General features: G+C 34.4%; 5 protein-coding genes across 8 annotated transcripts in view; 2 read left to right on the top strand and 3 right to left on the bottom strand.

Annotated features, from left to right (window-relative positions):
• Positions 1-16273, top strand: part of LOC136343013 (putative E3 ubiquitin-protein ligase UBR7) — a 94584-nt gene extending 78311 nt beyond the window's left edge. Inside the window, exons 2-5 of one of the 3 annotated variants that reach the window (XM_066289371.1) lie at positions 13313-13563; positions 13657-14053; positions 14236-14411; positions 15249-16273. In XM_066289371.1, coding sequence (XP_066145468.1) covers positions 13366-13563; positions 13657-14053; positions 14236-14411; positions 15249-15623 — 1146 coding nt within the window. In that variant the 5' untranslated portion in view covers positions 13313-13365 and the 3' untranslated portion in view covers positions 15624-16273. Of the gene's footprint in view, positions 1-13238; positions 13564-13656; positions 14054-14235; positions 14412-15248 lie in introns of those variants that run through there. The other 2 variants (XM_066289370.1, XM_066289372.1) reach the window with 2 other exon arrangements.
• On the bottom strand, positions 1186-5782 carry Fbxl4 (F box and leucine-rich-repeat gene 4). Of its 2 annotated transcripts, XM_066289331.1 has the most exons (11): positions 5422-5775; positions 5267-5367; positions 4671-4880; positions 4375-4615; positions 4198-4323; positions 3992-4140; positions 3829-3935; positions 3619-3771; positions 2855-3086; positions 1514-1709; positions 1186-1456 (listed from the first exon to the last, which is right to left on the bottom strand). In XM_066289331.1, exons 1-11 carry the CDS (start codon positions 5614-5616, stop codon positions 1379-1381), a joined length of 1788 nt encoding a protein of 595 aa, XP_066145428.1. In that variant the 5' UTR covers positions 5617-5775; the 3' UTR covers positions 1186-1378. The 2 variants fall into 2 exon arrangements, with proteins under 2 accessions (XP_066145428.1, XP_066145426.1); XM_066289329.1 differs by having other exon boundaries at positions 3992-4323; positions 5422-5782.
• On the top strand, positions 6150-7356 carry RpL39 (ribosomal protein L39). The gene is made up of 3 exons (XM_066289401.1): positions 6150-6271; positions 6389-6492; positions 7251-7356. Exons 1-3 carry the CDS (start codon positions 6269-6271, stop codon positions 7297-7299), a joined length of 156 nt encoding a protein of 51 aa, XP_066145498.1. The 5' UTR covers positions 6150-6268; the 3' UTR covers positions 7300-7356.
• On the bottom strand, positions 7763-10023 carry Ostgamma (oligosaccharide transferase gamma subunit). The gene is made up of 7 exons (XM_066289377.1): positions 9773-10023; positions 9537-9709; positions 8982-9105; positions 8782-8922; positions 8440-8731; positions 7948-8113; positions 7763-7880 (listed from the first exon to the last, which is right to left on the bottom strand). The coding sequence occupies exons 1-7, from the start codon at positions 9851-9853 to the stop codon at positions 7865-7867; spliced, it is 993 nt and encodes a 330-aa protein (XP_066145474.1). The 5' UTR covers positions 9854-10023; the 3' UTR covers positions 7763-7864.
• On the bottom strand, positions 14235-24632 carry 7B2 (Secretogranin_V domain-containing protein 7B2). The gene is made up of 6 exons (XM_066289385.1): positions 24492-24632; positions 21955-22034; positions 21730-21899; positions 20932-21137; positions 19537-19724; positions 14235-19479 (listed from the first exon to the last, which is right to left on the bottom strand). Exons 2-6 carry the CDS (start codon positions 22021-22023, stop codon positions 19405-19407), a joined length of 708 nt encoding a protein of 235 aa, XP_066145482.1. The 5' UTR covers positions 22024-22034; positions 24492-24632; the 3' UTR covers positions 14235-19404.
• Between the last annotated feature and the right edge of the window lie 237 nt (positions 24633-24869).

The following is a 24869-nucleotide window of genomic DNA, read 5'->3' on the forward strand; positions in this document are numbered from 1 at the left end:
TTTACCCACTAAGTCATGGATATACTAATGGCGTGCCTCAGGAGTCTTTAAAACAAAAGGAAACCCGATTATCCTGATTACAAGTGCAAAGCGATTTACGCATGTCTTGCTCATCGCCGCGCTGACTTTCGACTGAATCACTTACGAAGTGATATCGGTACGACCTGCCCTTTGCTAAGGTACTACTGAGAAGTCTTGGAAACGATACGCGATAGGAAGTAGCACACAATGTTTCCCGATTTTGTGAAATGAAAGAAGAGTTGCTAATTCAATCCCGGCGGAATAACGAATGTTTCCCATTGGAATGAGAATTTGATGGATAAAGAAAACTGGAGTTTTTCGATAATAATACTAATTGTGAAATTCACACGGCATGAAGGACGTTACGTTCATAATTAATATATATACAGGGTGTCCCAGAAATAAGTACCGTAATTTGAGTCAATAACAGAAATAATTAAAATTTACATTTTTTTTAAGTGCATTTAATGTTTAAAAGATATAGTTTTCTAGTTCAGTTTATTAAAAAATTAATAGCAATTCTGTTACGCGATTATGGTATCCAAAATGGCATATCCTATTTCGAATCATTCGCATAAGGTACCTACCGAATTTTTTGCCGCCTCTTGACATGTACAATATCGTTTATCGAATAACCAATACACGCGTATAGCTAAGCAGGAGAAGCGTACTTGTTATTAAAGTGTTACATTAATTGCTATTAAAATAAACTAAATTTCAGACTTACCTACAAAAATGCCCGTAAATACGTTATTGGGGGTAGAACTATGTACACATATAAATCCCACAAACCCGATTAAAACTTCCACAGACTCATCCAAATGAACTAACACCATATGAGCGACCGACAAGTCTACTGTCCAAAGGTGGATACCGTCAATTAGGTCCATTTCGGCCATTTTTGAAATTTCAGTATTTTGCAACTGCATAATGAATCAACAATTTTAGATCTAAAGTTAAAACATAAATAGAGTGTAATTCTGAAATTGAGTCTTCTACGCCTTCGTAGAAAGGAGAAAAATCCCTGTTGGATAATGGCAAGATGCTTTGGTTCAGAATTTAGTTAGTGGATTTTTGGACGTATTTGGCTCATTACTCAGACAACTGAAAGAATTTTGCTCAAAAAGACTAAACGAAAATCAGGATTGTACAAAAACGAAGACGACTGGGAGATGAGTTTATTGATGAATAATCTAAATGAGACAACGAGTTAACGATTTAAAATTCGGATAACACTTGATATTTTTAAGACAAAAAATCTATATGTTTACCTAAATGTATCTAGAGCCATAATATACAGTAACATTTTCAATTATGTCTCATTAAACATGAATATTCTGAAACACAATTACTCCTATTATAAGTAATCCGGTACCGTAAACTCGCAACTTCTCTGTATAGTTATATGTGGATATTGTTGCCTCCATATTTCAACCTGCAATAGGCCGTTTTTGGCAAACCCTGTACAACCCCTCCATAAAGTAAAACGAACCTCGTGTTGTCGGACCCCATCGCAAAAGCTGATGTCCAAGAGACGCAATTTTGGCAAAAGAAACAACGCTTTCTCGCACAACTCTGAAGAGATGTTTTTGATCCCGATCAGATCTAACTGCGACAACTCCTTGCAACACAAGACGATTGGCATAAGTTGCTGATCAGTGACGCCCCTCCATTCCGAAAGAATCAACCTGTATTTAATGTAATAATTTTACAATCTAAAAAGGCAGTAAAGTTGCGTATGAGGTTGAAAGTAAACGTGATTTACTGCACGGGGAGTTTTCCGAACTACTCGGGTGTTAGCGTTCCCGTATGTCTGCCATTGAGCATTAGTTTTATTTTATTTTTGTACCAACTCAACGTTGCATGTCATTTGACGAAAATCGGCTCACAAGCAAAAACACTTGATGGATGTATAGAATTTTCAGCATCGAGCTTGATCAGAAATTTCACGTGAACAAACGCTGTATATTTGAGCATGCCCAGACGTTTGGTTTTGTAAAATATGGGCGCCTTGGAGGTGGTACTGAGTACCCTTTACAGTACTCAGTGTACATTAAATAAATACGCCAAGACACCTTTACCGAACCCAATAAGTTGCCCAATTTATGATGTATTTCATCTATTTGAGTTTTTTCTGGGCCGGTTCTTACTTGAAAATTACATGCTTGTCAGATTAGATAGAACTCGTACAGCTTTCAATATGCAATTTCGGTTTTTGTTTAGGTTCGCAGAAAAAAAACATGATAGTACCGCGAATTATGGGTATCCCGCACGTGGTACCTTTTGGTGTCCTCATTTAGGGCAGCAGTATATGCATTGTGTGAGCCGGTAATCGTCATCAAATCTGACTTTTCTGTAACTCAGAAAAATCATACAGCTCTCTACGTAGGGTTTCCCCATTTAAGGCGGTCTTGTGTAAATTCTATCAAGGATTCAAAAACGACGAAAAATCTCATCAATTTCTTTGGATTTGGATTTTGGAAAAGTGCTAAAAGCTGTTTAATCCTGGATACACCTGTCTCATTCGCACAAAAAAAAAGTAGAAAAATAAATTGTTCCCCGTAAAAACTAGGCTCATGGTTTTTCTTGGGGACCCCCTAGTCAAAATTATCGCTTTTGCTTTACAAATTCCACTCGAAACAAGCGACATCATAGGATTTTTGAAGCATAACCCCTGCATCTGAGCCAATTTTCGAATGCTTTCATTACTCGAATATTTTTTGTCAGTTAAGTTCTCCTATAAAATAGGACGTTTTTTGATTTGAACACCCGGTAGGTGGACCAACAATCGTGAATAATAATTCGCATATCTATTGTCAGTAATGACTCATACCGTCTTAATTTCTTGCAACCGCCAGCAATTTCCTTCAAACAATCACCAGGACCTCTGTTCATTAGGCACCAACCCAAGTCAAGTTCCTCCAGGTTCTCGCACGTGCTGAACTTACGCACTCCCTCGCTGGTAAAAGAAACGGTTTTCCAGGAACTCCAGGTTCTCAATTTCTTGTTGTACATGGTTACTGCTTCGACCACGTTGTCCATCAAAACGAGACGTTCGCATAAATCTGCGTAATTGCATAAGAACATAGGAGGTGTATTAATTATATAAATTCCCGGTCAACTATGCTTTAAAAGAAATGTTCTTTAGTACATGCATGTCGTAATTATGTTTAAATCGGCACATTTTAGTTGTATATGATAAATTAAATTACAATATAAAAGTCATATTCGCAGATCTTTCCATAGTACACTTGACTAGGAATTTTTCGAGACATCCTTTACTGCCATTAATGAATTTGCTTATATATACAGGGCGGCTCTTTATACTTTGACAATATTACCCCACTGTAATATTGAGTTCCAGATAGCCTAAGAGATTCCTTTTGGGTCGCAATACATACGATAAATTTTAAAATTTATAGTTTCCAAACGGGTATGTTGTAGAAAGTTCATATTTGAACTTGTTTGCTTAAAATGATTTTTTGTAACAAACTATAAATGCTGTAGGGAGCATCAAAATATAATGAGACTCCCTGAACCAATTTGGTCCAAACACCTGGTAAATTAAAATCTAAAGCTCATTAAATATTTAGTTACCCAAAATTAAATGCTCCAGATGTGGGTTGGCTATGATAATTTGTATAAGATCCTGATCGATGATATTTGTCAAACTCAAATCTAATGCAACTAACTTGGTGAGCTTATCCAAAGGGGACCTTATCCAATTGTCTGTATGATGCAATCTTAAATCTATAGTTTCAGCTTCAGGTTCCTAAGTTAGTACAACTTTGAATTAATTTTACACACCCACTAATTCCCGGCAAAGGGCAATTTTATCGAGTACATCGGTGTCCACAAAATAATTGTCGTTCATGCTTAAATGTGTCACCGTGTGGCTTGCTGTTTCTATAATACTAGAAAGTATTTTAAGGGGCTATTTTTGAATTTCGGCGGATTCGATTAGGCTTACTTTTGCAGCTTGCAATGATACTCGTAGTTTAATCTAACATTGAAACACAACTGGTATTCATTACACCATGATAGATCCAACTTTTTAACATTACGAACCTTGCTTAAGAAATAATCCAAAGTTTTCACATCAACAAGATACCAATAAGTCTGGAAGAAATTTATGAACAAATGGTAAAACAAGTTTGTTAACAATAACTGTAAAACCTTTAAGCTAATGTTTTGATACAGGGTAGGATCTTGAGCCAATTTATTCCAACGAGTATTTACTTCCGCACATCTATTTAAAGACTTTAGGTCCAGGTATTGAAATATTTTTAGTATAATTTCGTTCTAAAATAGAAACCATCACCTAATTTTAACACCTGAAACTTACTCCCTTACTGGTAACATGGAAAAATGATCTGCAACAATTGTCTCATCTAAAACATCGCAATTTCCCGTTTTTTCCACATCTCTCACTGTAAGAGAGCCTGCTGGAGATTTTATTGGTTTTACTTGTGTCAAACCACTTTCTATCAATTTGTACTGGAAATGATTTTCTGGCTGAAACCCACTAAGAAGGATTGCATCTATTGCTGTGTGATACTCTAAATGACGTTGATTAAATTCAATTCTAAGAACACTGAAAAACACTAGTTAAGTAGTTGTGCTGAGTTAAAACAAAGCTCAGAACTAACTTAACTAAACAATTAATTTTCCTAAGTGGAGGAGAAAACCTCCTAGAACGAGCAGCACACTTCTGAGGAAAACCCTCCCAAAGCAAGTGCCACTTTTTGCGATTCAATTCAGCCGATACTGAATTGAGTCGACCCCAAATTCTTATAACAGCCCCTGGATTATATACCTCATATATAAAAATTTCTCTAGGTATGACACTGCTGCCAAATCTACAAAATACACTCCATTTTTTTCTCCAAAATATATAAGATGAGTGAGTTTATGCCAGCACAACCTATTTATCATGTTTGTAAAACAGGTAATCAGCCCCACAAAACCTCTGGATTTTTCCATAACAGATTGATCATTTTATCAATTTAAACAACTTAAAAAATATATCAAATGTCAATAATTAGTTTTTTACACTGTTACTACCTAAAATGGTAAGTCACAAATTATATGACATACTTGGGTAAATAAAATTCTCTATGGTATGCCAGAGCCGGGCTAGCATAAACCTAGTAACTCTGAATAAACCTTATTAACTCTTCCAACAAAATGACAAGAGATAAATCATCCCTTGATATTATCAAAAATCTAGACAATTGTGACTCACTCTAACGTAATAAAATCTTCAGCATCTAAAAGATCAAAGTCTTGAGGCCGGTACTCTTTTTGAGTGGCTGCACTGTCCCTCCACCATTTGCCATAAGATCGCTAATAAATTTATGAGTAAACACAATCAAATTAAAGGAAGATGCAGGTACTTACCAAAAAGTAAGCTTCTGGAAAATCACCGTAGGATGGATATTTCACGTATTTTCCTACTAAATTAATAGGTGCATAAGAGTAGTTGCACTGGTTGTTATATCGAGAACTGTGGTTTAACACCAAATAGACATACTGCTCTAAGTATTTCATTTTAAAGATGTTTTCGATGGGGATAAATCCTTCTTTACTGGCCATGACGAGGTCTTCCGTAAAGGCATTAAAAATTTCAATTTTTATTACAGAAGTGAACCAATATTCAAAAATTTTCGTATCAGTCAGCTGACCAGTCACACTGTTTGTTTAATGTATTTATAGGCTTTTCTTTTCGTAAACGATAATTTGGATGGGATTAATTCTTATCAGCTGTTTTTCAACCAATCGCAAAAGGATATGGTCAATAGTTTCTGAAAAACCTTTTATTTTAAGAGTCAACAGTTCTCTAAAAAAAAATATGGCGACCAAGTTAGTCTGAGAGAAATTTTGTAAAATAAAAATTAAATAGACATTCATATAACAGAAGAGAAAACTAATGCAAAATAATAGTATGTAAAAACGCCAAAGCATTAGAAAATTATCAAGAGATATTAGATATAGAGGAAATTTTAAAATTCGTTCTAAATGCTATTACGTCTTTAATGTTACGGCCATCGAATAGCACAAACTTCAATTGTCTATCGTTTTATTGGCAACTGTCACAAATGTCATAATTCTTTATTTTTCTCTCACTCTTCTTAATTATTCACTCATTCTCTCTCTTTCTGTCCTTAATCTACAAGTGCTTCTCTTTTTCATTCTCTGCTACTCTCTTTCTATTAGCTCTTGTTTAGGTCTTAAAAACGGCCGCAAAATGGTAGGTAAATATTTCTAGAAACATCTTGTTAATCTTTTATAGTTGTTTATTAAAAATTAAACTAACTGCGAAAGGAAACGTTGTAGTATACGAAACAATAAACATATTTACTTTTAGTCGGCTCATAAGACGTTTATCATCAAGAGAAAACTCGCCAAAAAACTGAAGCAAAACAGGCCAATTCCCCAATGGGTGAGAATGAGGACAGGAAACACAATCAGGTAGGGATATTACATAGGGTTTCGTACCCAAGTAAGATCGTACATATATTTGTATTTTGAATATTTAGCATGTTAAAATGTGATTTAAAATAGGAACCAAATAGAGGCATAAAATTAGTTTAGTTTATAGATTCAGTGAACTTATTGTGGTGGTGGTGGGGCCCCACTAGTGACGCACATAATACCATGATACTTTTAGAATATTAATAAAAGTTATTGATATATTAGAAAATTGGTACATTAAGTTTAATGCATTTAAAACATTAGTACTTAACTTTCATTATTGAATCTGAGTTTAATAAAAGATTCGGTCACTTTATATCAGATCATTAATGTATTGTGAATAACTAGTTGTTTTTGAAAGGATAAATCTGTATTGGATTAGCTTGCTATCATTGTAGATTAATACAATTCATTTAAAATCATTTGATGGGGATCTATCTGATTTAGGTCTTATTCCATATATTCTTCTTTTTTCATTATATATCTATATTTACGCCACTAAGTCCAGTTCTGATGTTAAAAATTATCAGTATGTTTTGCTAGATGTCTCCTACTCAACAAAACACAATTGTAATTTCAAAATGCTCCCGCAATTTATTTTAAATATCTACAAGATAGTCTTCTTCTCAATATGCATGATCATAATAGTGTGGATGACTATAATAACTTTTTGTAAGACGTAATCTAATAGTTTCACTAAATTAATAAATATTTGAATATTTTGGTTTTGACATTATTTTTTTCCATTTTTTCAGATACAATGCAAAAAGACGTCACTGGCGTAGAACCAAGCTAAAATTATAGATGGACTGCTTTTGTTCCCCATACATTAATCTTTAATTAAAAATATACTAAATACAATATGTTTTTGAAATACCACCCAAAACAAGCTGCTAGTTAAAATTGCAATTTTTCAATTTAACACAACATTTATTAGCAAACTGAGAATTACTTGGAAAAATGGCATTAAGATGAGTAGGAAGTTTGTTAATTGTTAACAAAATTAAGGAGAAACTGAATATCTTTTGTATTCAGTTTTAATGCTATTTTAATACCCCAAAATCAAGAGGCAACGATTTTGTAAAATTGTAGAGACCTAAATAACTGTTACATGTAAATTACATACATGTTGAGTGGTTCAAACTAGTCCACATAAATTTGTTTTGAGCCTTGGCCCCTTTGTTCATAGATTGATTAGTACTTAACCAAGGAAATTTTGAGGTCCTAATTAGACAACGTTTTTTGCAACGCCATTAAAAAGACAGGATAACACAAACTCTATTTACTTTATTGGACACATGTAAAAACAACATTTAAAGTGCACCACCCCTGAAAACTAAGAGAGGCCTTTTCCAACTTCCTAATGATTTCATTTAAAGAGGAAGCTGAAATGAAGATAAAGTAATGTTATTTGAAAGAAAATTGAATGCTGAACTGTTGAGCCTAGCTTACCTATACGGATAACCATGCGTTTTTGTCCTGAAAATTGACAAAATCGAGGAAAAGAATATAGTAATAAATACAAGTCCTATGACCGCCTGAATTTTACGTTTCCTTGATTCCCCTTTACCTTTCGCCGCTTCTGTCATGAAAATAATACCGACGGCTACTGCTGCATCTAAATAAACTAGCTAAGGAAAGTCTACAACAATGCAAGATTGAGTTGGGCAATAAACGTAATATGAATGAAGTTAGAAATGTAACACATTCCAAATTGTAATATATGTTGGTAAGTTCATTATGTTAAATATCATCACAAGAATCCCATACATACCTAATAAAATTTGATATTTCTTAAATTTTTATGTGCCCAATTCGGCTACCGTTACTAATTATAATTTATGCAGGCACAAAACAATAATTTGTATTCAAGGCTGTCAAATTTGTAACAAGTTAGAACAGTATATTTATACTTATTCTTAACTTCTTAGTGTTAAAGGATACTCAAAGCCATAATAATATAAGTTTCCACCACAAACTGCCCTTGTGAATTTCCATGAATATAAGCAGTTTGCCCTTGCTGATTTCTGTGTATGAATGGAGGTCCCCTAATGTGATTCCACATTTGTCCTGATGTCATTGCGAAACAGAATAGCAAAGCCCAAACGCCCCACATGGTCTTGTTGTACAAGAATTCTAGATTATTTCTGCGAATATACAGGAAAACGCCAACGAAAAGAACTAGCAAGACTAGCGACAATGTACCAGAATAGTTTGCCGGTCGCATAATACGGATCTAAAACACTTTTATCTTCATATTTGGACATAATAGGATTATAGAAATACTTGGATGTCAGTTCGTTCATTTATCCAACGGGCGATTGCTTCCGCTCCAAATCCAACCCTTTGAATATCCATGGTATCTGCTGCTTTGGGTTTACCTTTGGCAGGGAAATGAACAAACACTGGGGCAGTGTTTAGCTTCATCTATATCAAAATTTGATTGGTTTGTTAAACACTATCAGGATAATGGATGATAATGTTACCATTTGAAACACTTCTGAACCTTCATCAAAATCTACCATAGCAAAAAATAGCTTATTAAAATGAGCCATGTTCATATTGTACCTAAAGGAATTTGCAACCACTGCAAATTCATCATTGGCTTGTCTATAAGAAAAATACACTATCAGTGCTCATTCATATAAACACAATTATGCATGGTGATTGTCTATATGTTTGATCCAATAGATATTTCTATAATTATCAAATCTATGAGAATATGTGTAATATAGTTTGATATTTTCCTCTGTAATCTTCAGAATCTACTCTAAAACTGAATACATTAGTACCACAAACCTGTCAAAATAAGACCACTTTTTTTCATCAAACAACCACAAATTAAAATAAAATGCTTGTCATTTTGACAGATTACCCGACCCTCATATATTCAATTTGAGAGTAAATTTCAACAATTAATAAGTAAAATATAAAATCTAATTTTTGCTTTAAAGATTTTCATAGAAACCACAATAACACAAATTAGCGTCCATAAGATCAAATATAGGGAATCACTTCGCATAATAAATCATCGTCTTTACTTGCAAACCATGCACTGCCTCTGAGGGGCCAAGGCAGTAAACATGACTACAATAGAGTAATTCCTGGGCACGGCTTTAACAAAATCTTTGAACTTGTTGGCGTTAAACCTTAAAACTACCTTCTTGCTTGCTAAATCTGTTAACTGTTGCACCCTTTCGTTTAAGTTCGAGGCCTTGAAGGAAATTATTGTTACATTGTGGAAGGGTTTGATCCTGAAAAGTGTATGGGGACCTACCGGTTTTTTGCCTTGGGCATTTGAATCGTAAATGAATACCACGGAAAACAACAATAACAAACTGAAAACAAAGTTTTTCATTGTGAAGGCCGGTTAAGATGTTCTTGATGTGTATTTTCAGTTACTTATTGTCAGTAATACTTAGTTTGGTTAACAATTTATGGCACCTTCCACAACTATTCTTGTCCAAATAGGAGTTTTAATGTTTTCAAGTGGAAATGTGACGTTTTAAAATTCGGAATCCACGTATATGCACAAAGACAATTGACAGTTAACTGTCATCGAAAACATTTTTTACTTATGTATGACAAACCCATCAACTGCAAATGTGACAACGCCGCTTCCACTTCAACCTGTTCTGCGACAATTTAAACTCAATCCTATGAAGTTTCGATGTAATAGAAACCTTATTGTCGCATTCGCTTAGGAAAAAATAGATTTGAATAAATTATCTTTCGAAGGCGACTAGACATAAAACCCCAATTAACAGGACTACATTAAATTAGAAAGGTCTAGTAACACCTTCGACTGAAAATATACGTTAATCTATTTTATTGTCAGAGCCGAAAAGAGTATTTTGGAGCTGCGACGCAAAAAATCTGCGGAGTTTTGCAGACGTGTAAAACATCCTTCTACTTTTTTTTATGTTATTTTGTATTTGACATATCACATCGTATCCATCGATACAATCCGGATCTGCCCCTCTTGAACTTTTATTACATAAAATTTCTAATGTTTGGAGTGGACATTTAACGCGCCCAGCTACCTCACTTACATTCTCTTTAAGACTAAGCAAATGTTTTTTATCTATTTTTACTGCAAGCGTTTGCCGTGGTTTAAAGTTTATCTTTCAACCAATTACCACGATGTATTTCCTTCATCACAACACCAAGAATTTGTGTTTGCGTCTTTGATCAAAATATAAAAAACTAAATTGGTATTCATTTTCGGTTAAATCTACACATTTAAAAATTTGTTAATTTTAAAATAACCACACATTTCAATTAACTAATTTATTTTTCTGTACGAAAACATAAAACAGACGACCTCCCAATAGAGTGATAACAAAATGCACGTTAAAAACCAAGTGTACAATAACAAGTGTTGGACAAATGAGTTTTCAGTTGGTGCTGTAAAGCCTAGTGCATCATTTTCAGTTTCTTTACATAAATATATTACATTTTACGTCAATATGTTGTCTTTAAAATAAATGTGAAAAACATATTTTTCACGACATCATGAAAACGAACTTTGGCATGTTTCTTGTAAGGTGATGAATTTTCAAAAAAAGATCAAACAAAAGTTAAAGTAACAAGATAACAATGATAAAACAAAGGTCGAAACAAAAAAAGTCAAACCTCTGGCTCTTGTTTCCCAAATTCTTTGAACAAGTTCCTGCGACAATTATTATTTCCTTCGTAAATTATCAAATAAAAACTACTATCATTAATATCATTAATGAAGTCATAGGCGATATGAATTTTGCAGGATTTTCGCCATTTAGCTTCCTTTTCAAATTTGCTTAGGTTGGGCTGGTGAAACGCTACATAACCCTCAGCTTTCAAATACCTGAGTCTTGGATCGGCCACTTCATTCTCAATATTTTCTAAAACATCAGTATCGGTAATATCTAATTGGGTGACTCTCCGATGTTTGTTAGGAGATTCAGACAAATTCCGAGGGCATGACGACGCTGGTGCCTCATTTTTCGTCCTACTTTTATCCAGATTGAGTCGACTTATATGACATTTGGCACTGGGGGAAGCGTGAGACTGTTTTATGGGCGTAAACATCAAAGTGAGACGCGGGAGACTGAAGAACGGGGACTGTGAAGTCCTCCTTGATGGCCTGATGCACAAAGGAAAATTATGTAATTTTTCGAGATGATTTATCTTTGAAGAAAAACTATTCACCAAAGTGTCTTCAATAAATGCGAATCGCGGATGCCAATTTTACTAATAGCTAGAGCTTCTTTGTTAAGCCCATGTTTCATAAGATGGATGTTGGTGTTCATGAAAGTGGCTACTTGTTTTTGTCCTTTTACAGTTCGTCCAAACCAGTGTAGAACTATATTTTCTGACAAGTAATATTTCAGAAGGTGCCTTGAGTTTTCCATCAGGTCTATGTAAAAGTCAAGAAGCTTTTGTGCTTCTACTGAGTTATTGTCTTCAGCTGGTTTTTGGTTGTCCATAACTTCAGTAGATTTTTCGTAATCTCTGGACAAACAGAGAAATACCTAGATTGATAGATAATTTTTAAAGTTGAATCCTGTTCACGGACAAAGAACTGCTGTTCATTTAGTTTCTACATTATTAACTAAACCTATATACATGCAAACTGATTTTTGTCATTCATTTTTATGGGCGACAATCAAACAAAGAAAACTAAATACCTTTTAATAAAGAAGTTGCTAGATAAAATTAAAAATTTATATCTGTGTCTATAGTTATATTTAATCATCCCCTATTTGATAATTACATTATTCGATATTAACAAATTATTTTTTTAGGATCGCAATAATTGCCAAAAAAGTACAAAGGAAAATGCTACTGAATTTGCGAGAACTCTGATGAGAGACATGGTGAAAGACAAAAGAACAAGAAATTGTTAAATCCAAATTAATATGTTTATCAATGTCAAGCTCCACAGGATTTAAAATTCATCATAATTAATGTTGGTGCACATAAACTCAACTTAAAAAAAGCATGTTTTGAGAAGTTACATAAAAAAGAAAATCCTGAATAAGAGTAAATCAAATTTTACTGCAAGGTGTAAATAATACTTTGTGAAATGTATGGTATTGAGGTGACAGAAAAGTTCAAGTACTTATTATTTATACAATTAAATATTCCTACTTACTGAATGAAATAAAAGCTCTTGTTTGAAGGCCTTTAAAGATTAGAATCCTGAGTTTCCTTATAAAAATTAGTTACCATGGAAAACACCTGTTTGGTTTCTGTTGAATGAAGCCTTTGTTAGTAGAAGCCCTAAAAGGGTTCAAATAAGGTTCTGAAACGTATTTGAACTACAAAAATGTTTTAGCAAAGGTTCCCTTATTACTGCACGGTTGAGTCTGTTACGTGGTTTTTTATTAATTATAAGCATATTTACAGTTTGTATTTGTTTACAAAGCAAATGTTTAATTTTTGTTTTAAATTGTGGGACATATTAAAAGAACACAAGACACTGACGCGCTGCCTTGCGGCATTGCCGCTGTTGCCAATGTTTTCGCTTCACAACTCAAATTTCAGAAGTCACCCAAAAAAATGAGTTTTAAATCCGCAAAAGTATCTTTAAATTACATCCTATATGTTAAGTGAAGAGAGTGGTTTACAACGTTAAATTATGCAACGAAGGCCGCATTATTAAAAAATAAAACTAACGCCGATTTGTATTTTACCGTACTACCCGGTTGAAAAACAGTGCACTGTTGCATTTCTGCGTCACCGCTTGTAAGAAGTGCTTGGTCTTACCATTTTCAATTTTCAATTACTGACGTTCTTTGAATTTTGAGCATGTGCAGTGTGAAGACATTTTTATTTTTTGATTAATACACGTTAGTAAAAATTATTAGTGTTTTTTAAAGCAGAATTATGTCGGATATTCCAGAAAAGCACGAACATAGTGCTGACACTAACGAAATCTCTGAGACACCAGAAAATGAAAATTCAGATGCAGAAGAAGTCGTCACCCTCAGTCTGAACGATGTTCTCGAACTTGAAGATGAACTTATTGAGAATACAGCGGCAGTTTTAGGGGCTGCAAACGATAAAGTCTGCTCCTACAAAGAGGTAACTTAAAACATTTCTCTCCTTATTCCATATGAATGAGCACCATTTTCGTATAATAATTATGGCGGGAATCTCCTTCACCATAACTTTTAGGGATACTTAAAACGTCAAGCCCTCTACTCATGCTTAACCTGTATCCCCGAAGCAAAAGAAAATCCAGAAAAGGCAGCAGGTGTGTGCTTGGCCTGCTGTTATCACTGCCATGAAGGACATGATTTAATTGAGCTTTACACTAAAAGAAATTTTCGTTGTGATTGTGGAAATGCAAAATTCTTTCAATCTGAGAACAAATGTTCGCTTGACCCTACCAAGAATAAATTCAATGAACTAAATTCCTACAATCAAAATTTTTGTGGCACCTATTGCGTATGCCATCGTCCATACCCTGATCCAGACGATCCTGTACCAGATGAGATGATACAGTGCATTATTTGTGAAGATTGGTACCATTCCAGGCATTTAGGCATTGAGGTGCCAGATAATTTTTCTGGTAAGTTCAAGGTGCTTAATCATAAAAAAAAAGGTTACAATCACTATCAATCTAAGCAATATCATTAATTTTTCTTAAATTCTGCACTGCAGATATATGAAAAAGTGTGCGAAGATGCGGCAGTGTGTTTTTAGTTGATTTTAACAGTACTGTAAAACTATTTTAATCAAAAAATTTTGTAGAAATGACTTGTGAAATGTGCATTACAAAGCATGATTTCTTGTTGTATTATGATAGTTTAACAGTAAACAGTATCATTGGTGATAACATAGATGAAATAAATCATGATGAAGAAAAGCCTATATGCAAAAAACCTAAGGAGAAATCAGAGAGAGCTACTGCAAAGTTCTGGCAGGAAGTGAGTATATTTTTCTATATTATTAGGGGAAAGGCCCAGGGCATGGATTCGATTTCATGTGCTATTGCTATTTTTTTAAAGCTCAAGTAATTGTGGAAATATCATATTCATATCTAGGATAAATTCATTTGTTATATAGTGTTAACATTAAAATTTTTTATGGAATGGTAAATATATGATCCTAACTACTGGTTAGATTTGTGTAAATGGCAGATGGCAAAAGTATTCTGGTGTAGACATTTCAAGTATTTTTAGGTACAAAAGGTTTCAAACTTTACCCCTAATGTTGTGTGTGAAGTGAGATAAAATGAAATTTAAGGTTGTAGTTAAGGGGTCTGAAGGAAGGAGCACTGACTTTCCTTTCTTATGGCAAATAATTTATTTTTCTATTATTGAAAAACAGGGTATGGCATCATGGTTAATTTTATAAGAACGTATATATAAGTTGTTTGCAGCCCAAAGCGATAAACATATTATATTTAAAATCATTCTTTTTTTATAATCACACTTAAGATCCTACAACAAAACAATCTCTATGGCTGTTAAATAATAAATAGTTTTTATTGTTTTATTTTCTATTCTTTTACTGTGTTATAGGAGCATGATCGCAATGTTTCTACTGTGTTAAACAAGTCTGTTTTATATGAACCCCTGGTATACAGAGGTCTACTGTAATATGTTTTTATAAGTATAAATAATAACTACTGACCGTCATTTTCCATTTACCATCAAATATCTTATAATAGACAACAGACGAATTTATCTAAAACAAATCTTCGATGATGTTTCAACATTTACTTGGGATTTTTTTGTACTGATAGCCCTTTACTATTAAAGGGTGTCACATTATTGCAGGCTTCCTGGAGGAAACAATTGTGCACTTGTGACAATTGTTTAAAAATGTACGAAAACCAAGAGATTGCGTTTTTATTGGACCACGAAGATCCCGTCCACTTATACGAAGAAAGGAGTAAAGCGAAGGCGCAGGCAGTAGTGGAGGATCAAAACAATCGATTCTTGAGTTCAATGGATCGTGTGCAGTTGATTGAGGCAATCAGTGGCTACAACGAACTCAAAGAACAATTGGGAGAATACTTGAAAAAATTTGCAGAGAACAAAAAAGTAGTTCGTGCCGAAGACATCCAAGAGTTTTTCGAGGGAATGAAAGCTCGTAAGAGGGCGAGAGTGGAAATTCCTTATTATTGCCATTAGACAGGTAGCATGTTGGCTTCAATGCATGCTTAATAATAATCTCTGGTCTTGTAATATACTCATTCATTTAAAGAGCAATTGAAAATTTTGCAAGTCAACATATGAATAATTATAAACTTCTTTATTTTTATCAAGAAATTGTTCTGCATGCGAATGTTTTTTCACTATATTTGCAGTTCATGATGTAATTATTCAGCATTTAACAAGTATTTTTTACGCATGGCTATTTAAATCCATTTTTGGTTATTTTTATATATACAAATACACAGCAGAACGTATATTTTTCTGCAATAGGAGGGGCAACTTTCGTGTGTGCTTTTATGTCGCAAAAATATTCGTTTCTTATGTGGCAAAGGCCAAAACAGAGTATTGAAATTAGCTCTTTTAATGATTTTAAGAGTTGTCCTCACCTCGTTAACGTACTTCAACTTTGTGTGCAAATTTTCAACTTTCTGACCTTTCAAACCCTCAAGACCTCACTTTTATTTTTGGGATCTGTGAACATAAGTATGCAAGTGTGTCTAACAAGGAGAGGTGATAATGTTGCAGGTAAATATAATGCTTATTTGTCAACCTTAATACTATGTTAATATTGGGGCTGTGAGGTTAGAGCTGGAAATAACGAAATAGTAGACACAATTTACGACTAATGATTGCATTTTTACTCAAATTCCGATTGCCCCACGTTAAATTGAAATGATGCACTCGCTTTTCGCCTTCTTGTTTGATTAAAAAATTATAGAAGCAAAAATTAAGCGTTCTAAGCAAACAAACCCATATCCAATGTTGCTTCGTTTTATCGCTAAAGGGCGCTAAAGTTTTAAAATTAATATAGTTTTTTCGAAATCTTTGTAAAACGCTTCTATCGATTTTCACTTATTGTTTAACTAAAAATTGCTACACAAATTGGCTTGTTTTGACGTGAGCGAGATGTTTTTTGAATACGTGGAAATATTAAAAATAGTGCATAATTCGTAAATAAAAGTTTGTATTTTTGCTACCCCCTGTATGAATGACATTAAATACATTTTTACATAATCCCTGAAAAAAAATCTATTTTAATTCCTAAGAAAATTTCAACATTAATTCCTAAAAAAATGTTAAAACAGTTAAGAGTATCAAATTAACTTTGACTTGAAGCAGAAGCATACACATTTGAGATCTGAAACAAAAAAAAATATTAATTCATGAAACAAAATCTTCAAAACAGTTAGAATTTCGAATTGATTTTGACTTGAAACAGAGATATAGACAGTTGAGACTTGAAACACAGAAAATGTTGAAGCATTATATCAACTCTCAGCCATGTCCAAAATACCTTCCAGAAGAACCAGAAATTTCAAATAATTTCAACTTTCAACTGAAGTTCTAATTAAGTTGTTCGTACTGAGTACATAAATCTTAATTGTAAACCACAAAAAACAAGAACCAGAACTCACCCCAAAGCATTAAAAGCGTGAGATAGAATCAAATCAGAAAGAGCCGCCTTTATTCACAAAATGACAGTTAAACACCGCCCATTTTCATCCACTAAATCACGGATACACTAATGGCGTGCCTCACGAGTCTTTAAAACAAAAGAAAACCTGATTATAAGTGCAGAGCGAATTACGCACGTCTTGCTCATCGCCGCGCTGACTTTCGACTGAATCACTTACGAAGTGGTATCAGTACGACCTGCCCTTTGTTAAGGTACAGCTGATCGGTCGTAGCAATGATAATCGATAGGAAGTAAAATGCGATGTTTCCAGATTTACTAAAATGGCGGAACAGTTGCGAGTTCAAGGCGGTAGTTTTATTGTGCAAACATACCCTGATGGGATTAAAAATACTTTTCCTATTGCAAAGAGAATTTGATCGAAAAAGAAGTCTGAGGTCTTTCAAGAACTATATTAATGCAGAATTTCATGCTATGTTCAATAAGCCATGTTCATAGTTGATATACATACATATAAAGATAAAGCCACTAGCAATTTTAACATTATGCCTCGGTCTGTCAAAACTTAACCACTTCTAGGGCTGAATAATATGTATGTTAGCTTATAAATTAAATTTTCTCATAAACAATAGTCTAAGTATCGTGTCACGATTCTGCAGGAATATCTGCTCCTTGGCCAAACCGTTCAAAATTCGTAATTTTTATTAGTATGTTACTTTTGTAGGGACCTAATTAAATTGTATAACCACAAGGTATTTTGTAAAGCAGTTTGTAGCGCATGGAAATGATGTATGTGAGATGTTTTTGAAGTCAATTGCACCATTCAAGATATCGACGTTCGAAGTTTGAAAATACGTTAAACATAAATTTTAATATTACTATACATATGTATATGATTGTATCTTTTTTTCTGTTTGTTGATTAATAGGATTGTTCGCAAACTGGGGAAATAAAACACCCGATTTATCATAGATTTTTTTAAATTTTAATAAGACACCTTCTTTTTCTGACATTTTTTGTTTATCGTTTATTAGGCTCGTAAAAATTGCATAATAATTGTAATTTAATAAATAAAAGCATTATATGTCCTACAGAAAAGTTTTCTTCGCCACATTGTCCAGAATTTGTAGTTTTTATTAATAGCACGGTTCTAATTTACGCCGGCAACAATTTCAATATTTGCAATAAATATATAAATATAATTATTCCTCTCGATGGACATCGTGAAATCTACCTTACCATTTATTTTTATATTGGGAATTATTAGGCACTCGATTAAAAATTTCTTTCTTTGTTGTCTTCTGTGTCCATAAACCTCTGTCAATCAACCAGGTTAGCCCATATTGTTTCCTTCTCAATATTTGTAATTTTTTATCGTTAGCACATTTTACAAATATTATTTGAATTAAAACTACCCGTTTCCCTAAGTTGCCATTCATTACCCGTGAAAGTTGGATGGTTCGAAATGCTGTGTTTTGGATACTTGTTATAATAGACTCTCACACTCATACCTTCATTTCTTTTACAGAATCCATATATTACAAGCATTTCAACTTTCTCAACGATGAAATGATGCTCCATTTTAAAAGACAAAAAGTTATTAAATTTACAATAAACTCAACTCCGATCAACAACAACCATAGTAAACACGATCGGTTTGTGAGATGTGCGAAATATTTATTTTATTGGTGCGTTTTTAACATTGTTTTCTCAACAATGATGATTTGTAAGGTATCGTAAATAATTTCTTATAGAGAAACCGTATGCCTGGCGAAAATTGCATGGGAGACAAAAAAGTTTAAAAATCAATTCAGCTTGTGTCAAGGAAAAAAATATAATCATTGTACAGGGAGTAACAAAAAAATACAAGCATTTATTTACGAACCACGCGCCATTCTTCATGTTTCCACGCATAAAAAAAATTTCGCTCACGTCAAAACACGCCAATTTATGTAGTAACTTTTAGTTCCAAATTTGGTAGAAGCTGTGAGCAATCATTTCAAAAAGTCATATTAATTTGAGAACTTTTGAGTCCTGTAACGGCAAAACGAGGCGGCGTTGAATATAGGTAAGTTTGCCTAAAAGCCTCATTTTTGTTTCGGAAATGTTTGGTCAAGCATTGTACAGTAACTTCAGGGACATCCTGTATAACCGAAAGCACCGCAATTTTAACAAAACATTTTGTGTGGATTTTATAATGGGTCCATGAAGTTTCCGGAGGAGCACCTGTATATTTCAGTAGGGATATATTATTTTTTTAACTAGGGCCACATTTATTAATACATTTTATGAAAGTGACTAGGGTGCTAGTAAAGTATTGTAATACGCCATGAAAGCCTGACGTCAATACATGTTGTTCCCCTTTTTGGCTGCAACTGGCAATTTCTCGCCAGTTAGAAATGGGTTACTTTTCACTCTCTGCGAAAAATAATCCTAAATCAATAATACATTTAAAAACGTTATATTATAATAAACCTTTAAAGACTGGTGAAATAAGCGACTAAGGTCAACCCTGGCCACTTCAATCGGGTCTTCGATCATGGGATTTGTGGCGCTGGGACAATCAAACATATGTTCAGTGTCGCACATGCAATCTTGCAGACCTTGGTAATTGCGGCTAAAAGCCGCCGTATTCTCGAAGTTTTCCAAACAGCCTTGGTCCTCTGCAACACGCAAATTTTAAAGTGTCGGTAAACTGGCGCTAATACTATCTAGCAATAAATCAGTGTTTAGAAATGCGTGCTTTATTGGTGCCAGTGTAATATTTGGAGCCAGAAAATTTAACTGCTTCCAAAGAAGTGTTTGTACATGCAACCTAACGATTTTACGTGTGCAAACACGTACATTTTTCAAGTACCAGTAAACTGGCGACAATAGTCGGTGGTAATAAAGCAGAGTTTCGGGATGCATAGTGTGCATGTCAGTGCAGTTACCGGCACTTCACAATTTACATGACTAAATATACACGCAAAAGCATTGACCTTAATCAACTAGTACCAATCGGTGATGCATGTCTAAAATTCAAAAAATAGTTGAGTTTTGCAGCTGAAGTTTCGACATGAATGGTTGAACCAGTACCACCAGGCACTAGCGTCAACAAATGCAGAGTGATTCCTTCACAATGGGACCACCGGAAGCTGCAGATACTTCACGTTCAATGGTGACGATTTGAAAAAATATGCCTTATCCTAAAGTTGATGGTTTCGGATATACATATACAGAGTGCTGAAGGTTAAGATTTTAATTCATTTTTTGCCATTCTTCTGAAAAGAGCTAAGTTAGACACTTAAAAATTTGTAGAGTTATGTTTTTTAGGTAACAAAGTATGTGTTTTAGAAAATGAAAATAAATTTGATTTATATCGCTGTTAATTTCTCGTATTATCATACATATATAAACATAATGTTTGTAAATAGTTTTTTTTCGAATACAGGTCGAGGTATGGAATTGAAACAAGAATACATAATTAATTGAACAATGATTGTGCTTTCAGATTTCCAATCAAATTTCGTGTTAAACGTACAGGGTAAAAAGTTATTGACTGTAAATTCTGTGAAATTGACCGTAAATAGTGCCCTCTATTTACAACGCCGAAATTGCAAAACGTATGTCATTCGTCATCAACAAAATCCTCATGGGTCGAACCTAGATAGTTTCAGAATAATGGCGAAAGAATGAATTAAAATTTTAACCTTCAGCAACCTGTATACGTATATCCGAAACCATCAACTTTCGGATGAGGCATACTTTCTCCAATCGTCGGCATTTGACGTGTGCCATGTCCAGCTTTCGGTTGTCCCATTGTCATTGAATCATCCTGTATGTCTAAACTCTGTTTTAAATTTGTATGTTGGTGAAATAAAACCAAACCTGTGTATTCAACCGGGCACGGGTTGGGCGGATTACAATACGCAGGTAGAGAGGCGTCAGTTTTTATCTCTTGCTGACTTATTTTCAATCCAGGCCCTAGAATTTGATTTCCATCTCCCGCTCCTCCAGAAATGTACTGGTTTCCCCATAGAGTGCTGTGCTGCAAGTATTCCTGGTCTCTGATGCTGGGGTACATGTTAGTATCGCTGCCAATGATTCATTATTTGTAGATACACAAGTATCACCAGCTCAAGTTGGAACATTGGAATTGTGCAAGTGGGAGAAGGATCGCATAAGTTTCAATATGCTTCTGACAAAGACCAACGACGAAGTGGGCGGAGTGAGTCCGACTGGCGTTTCCACTTACGTGTTTAGATCGCTATCGATTTCGGCGCCTTCGCGGCAATAGAAACTTTTGAAAATATCAAAGCCAGAAGCAGGAATGTAAAAAAATAAAAAAAAAGAAACATAATTAATCCACGACGAGAATTTATATTAGTAAAAATTCTAAAACGGCGAGAGATCTGGCAACTGAATCTCTAGTTGTTCCGCCCACTTTAACTTGTATCCTCTCGACGCACTTCATTGATCTTTGTCGGAGGCATATTAAATCTTATACGGTCCTTCTCCCACTTGCATCATTCCTGCGTTTCCTGTATCCACTTGAACTGATGATACACCCGTTGATGAGACGTGCCGTTGAAATTAATTGCGAGTCAAAACGGTTATTTATTTCAATGACGGCTCAGGTAAAGCAATGCAATTTTCTTTAAAAATGTACCGAGTGATACGACCTACCCTAAGCCGTCATAATCTAGTGAGAAAAGTTGTTCTTCCTCCAAATCCCTGTTCATCGCCCGAGTGTCCAGTGGCAAACCGTCACTTAAGTCTAAATAAGACACGTCTGCACCCTTGTTTTTAATGCTGTTTAGCCAACCACGAAGCAGCATGCCTGATAGCAAACCTTCCTGAAAATTCCCGAGTGGTGACCACAGTTATAAATTCACAGCGAGTTTCATATACCTTTCCATTAGGTATGTAGGCCAACGTTCCCATAAACGGGAGGACTACTGCGATAAGTGCAGCTTTCATGTTTTTAGCGGCTGTAAAATTAGAGATATAATGAAAAACCTTCTGATTTTAAGTCTGGTTTTGCATTGTATGGTTATTATTTATATTGCCAAATTTGCCCTGTTAAAATCCAAAAGTAGTTTTTAATTTTTATTGTCAATTTTCACTGTGTTTTATGCAGATATAAATTGAGGTTTTACTACTACACTATTGTGTATTAACCAATCAAGTTGCAATTTTTGTCATGTACCTATGAAATTAGGAGGGTTATTTATTCCTAATCTGATTGGCTTTGAAGTTCACTGTTGTTTGAAAAGTTTTATTTTTAATTATAATAAATCGGACATGCACTGAGCTTTTTTTGAACCATCGCCAAATCGATAATAATAAAAAATTGTTATGTGCCAATGATATACAGTCCCGGCCAAAGTAGGGGAAACTTTCGAATGAAAAAAACCTGTCCATAAATATACTCATTATCGATATATTAAATACGTATGAATATGTTTAGATAACCTTAATAGTTAACAAAATGTTGAATGTTTTCGTGAAGGGACGCTCATTAAAAAAATGTTTATTTTTATGAGGACATCAATAGAGGAACTGTTCGGCGTTCTTAATGCAAAACAAATATTATTTGTCTAAGACAGTTGATATGTCAGCAGTATTTTTGTGTTTTTTTTTTCAAAATGCCAATTTGTCAATTAAAAAAAAAATTAAAAAATAAAATCAAAATTGTTTGCAAAAAAATTAAATTGCATCAACAAAGGAGATCAATTGCAAACAAGCCCAAACCAGGAAAATCCAGAAACTCGACAGCTGCTATAGATAGATTAATTAAAAGGTGTTCTTTGAACAATCCATTTTTAAGTAGTATTGACATCAAAAAAGAGTGTCGGTGTATTTCAATTTGTGAGCGGTCTATTACAAAACGCCTAAATGCAGGAAAGCTACGTGCTAGAAGCCCGCAAAAACCCTTTATTTAAACAAAGAATTCATCGTTTTCAATTGGTTTTTATAAGAGAACATTTAAATTTCTTTTACAACCAATGGAAACAGGTGCCATGGTGGATGGAAGAAAATTTTACACCTTCAGCTCTAATGGTATGATGCGGTTAAGACGTTCTAATGGTGACAGATAGCACCCTAAGTATACTGTAACAGTTAACCATGGGGGTGATACCGTTCTTGTGTGGGAGTGCTCTTCTGGCCATGGGACAGGACGACTAACAAAAACGGAAGGAATGGCGGATTGATGTCAATTTGTGAACATTTTAAGAAATAAAATTTTACCATTTACCAAGAAATCCTTACCTTAAGTTTAAAAGTTTGAACGTCATAACAAGCCAAAGCATAATGCCAAAGTGGTCAAAACATTTCTTGAAGCAGGACAAGTGCCTGTTATAAACTGGCCAGCCCAGAGCCCGCATTTAAACCCCATTGAAATCACGCGGGAACAATTGGAACACGAAGTTGGGCATAGACGTCCGGAAAAATTTCCAAATAATGATCAACTATTTGCCGCTCTATCACAAGCTTTTTGGGAAATTTCCGAAAAAAAAGATCAAGTCTTTGTTGGAGTCGATGCTCCGAAGGTACACAGGAGCGATAAAAACCAAAGATTAAAAGACATTTATGTTTCGTTAATTTTCATTAAAGTTTCTCCACTCATGTCCTCTAGGAAAATAAATACATTTATTTTGCGTAATAAAAACGTTCGTTTGTTTATTTATTGATGCATTAGTTAATTTAAGGATTCTTATGTATGATCGTAAGGAGGAAAGAAAATTTAAAAGTTTGTCCACATTTGGCCGCCACTGTACTATACGGGGTGTTCGTGAAATCTATCAGGTTTGACTGATATTCGTTTGTCCGCTAATTCGAAATTTTCAATGTACGAGGTGCGAAGTTGTGTAGAAATTTTACGAGTTCGGCCCTGTGACGTATGCAGCAACGCAATTTCTACGTTTCAAAGAAGGAATTCAACTCAAAATTTAACAAAAAAAATATATATATATATTTTTTTTGTGTAACGGTGAATTTGGCATACGAAAAGCTCTCTTGACTTCTCTTACAGGACCGTACTTTTCAGGCAACAATTATAACGGTTTTCATACACGAGAAATAGTCAACTGCTCATTAACATTTTTGTGTAATTGTATGATTAACGAGTATCATGCATGACACAGAAAAGGACTCGTGCTAGAGACGTGTTAATGTCTGTTTTTTTGCTTCGCATTCAGGGCCGAAACCACTAAACGAAAATTACACCAATTTAGTACACGTGTTGAGTATGTACTTATTGATAAAGGTGTCGCAAATATTGTTGGAAATTTCCGTTTTGCACACCCGCCTCATGGCACTGCACAGAGAGGAAACGCCGTTTTAGATTTGATAGGGATGGAAAACAGCTAATGACGATGATTCACTAGTAATAGCACTAATAAGCAATTATTAAATGATTTTCAAGGCAAATTGGCAAAACTTACCTCTTTCTATTCTGTAGAGTGCACACAGCAAGAAGGAAGCTCTTGCGTTGTACGATCAATAAAGTCCTGCGCGCTCTAAACCTCACTTTATCATTATTAAACTTACACAGGGTGACCCAGCCCCCGCAAATATTGGTACCATTGAGATAACAATGGAAAATCTAAATTACTTTCCTATTATTATCTAAGAGATAAATTACCACTTACGATCTATTAGAGGCTGTGGTAAAGTAAAGTGAAAAGGGAGCTGACAAAGGTAGTCGCGTGTGGGGCGTAACTTTACTCCCCGGTGCCAGTAAAACGAAAGGGAAAATTTGACTAATTTCCATCATTTATCTAAGTGAATGTTGGAATAGGTCCGAATTGCGGACCGCATCT

The sequence above is a fragment of the Euwallacea fornicatus genome, chromosome 13, assembly GCF_040115645.1.
Source record: "Euwallacea fornicatus isolate EFF26 chromosome 13, ASM4011564v1, whole genome shotgun sequence".
NCBI classification, from domain to species: domain Eukaryota; kingdom Metazoa; phylum Arthropoda; class Insecta; order Coleoptera; family Curculionidae; genus Euwallacea; species Euwallacea fornicatus.

Excerpts from the sequence above, each read along its gene's own strand:
- Fbxl4 (XM_066289329.1), bottom strand. The coding sequence starts at position 5,616 with ATGGCCAGTAAAGAAGGATTTATCCCCATCGAAAACATCTTTAAAATG. Across the intron at positions 5,368-5,421 it reads TTCCAGAAGCTTACTTTTTG|CGATCTTATGGCAAATGGTG; the intron begins GTAAGTACCTGC and ends TAAATTTATTAG. Across the intron at positions 4,616-4,670 it reads AAAATTAATTGTTTAGTTAA|TGTTCTTAGAATTGAATTTA; the intron begins GTTAGTTCTGAG and ends AGTGTTTTTCAG.
- RpL39 (XM_066289401.1), top strand. Across the intron at positions 6,493-7,250 it reads AGGACAGGAAACACAATCAG|ATACAATGCAAAAAGACGTC; the intron begins GTAGGGATATTA and ends CCATTTTTTCAG.
- Ostgamma (XM_066289377.1), bottom strand. The coding sequence starts at position 9,853 with ATGAAAAACTTTGTTTTCAGTTTGTTATTGTTGTTTTCCGTGGTATTC. Across the intron at positions 9,710-9,772 it reads ATGCCCAAGGCAAAAAACCG|GCCTCGAACTTAAACGAAAG; the intron begins GTAGGTCCCCAT and ends ATTTCCTTCAAG. Across the intron at positions 8,732-8,781 it reads ATGAACGAACTGACATCCAA|ATCCGTATTATGCGACCGGC; the intron begins GTATTTCTATAA and ends AAAGTGTTTTAG.
- 7B2 (XM_066289385.1), bottom strand. The coding sequence starts at position 22,023 with ATGAAAGCTGCACTTATCGCAGTAGTCCTCCCGTTTATGGGAACGTTG. Across the intron at positions 21,900-21,954 it reads CCTACATACCTAATGGAAAG|GAAGGTTTGCTATCAGGCAT; the intron begins GTATATGAAACT and ends GGGAATTTTCAG. Across the intron at positions 19,725-20,931 it reads GTGCCCGGTTGAATACACAG|AGGACCAAGGCTGTTTGGAA; the intron begins GTTTGGTTTTAT and ends TGCGTGTTGCAG.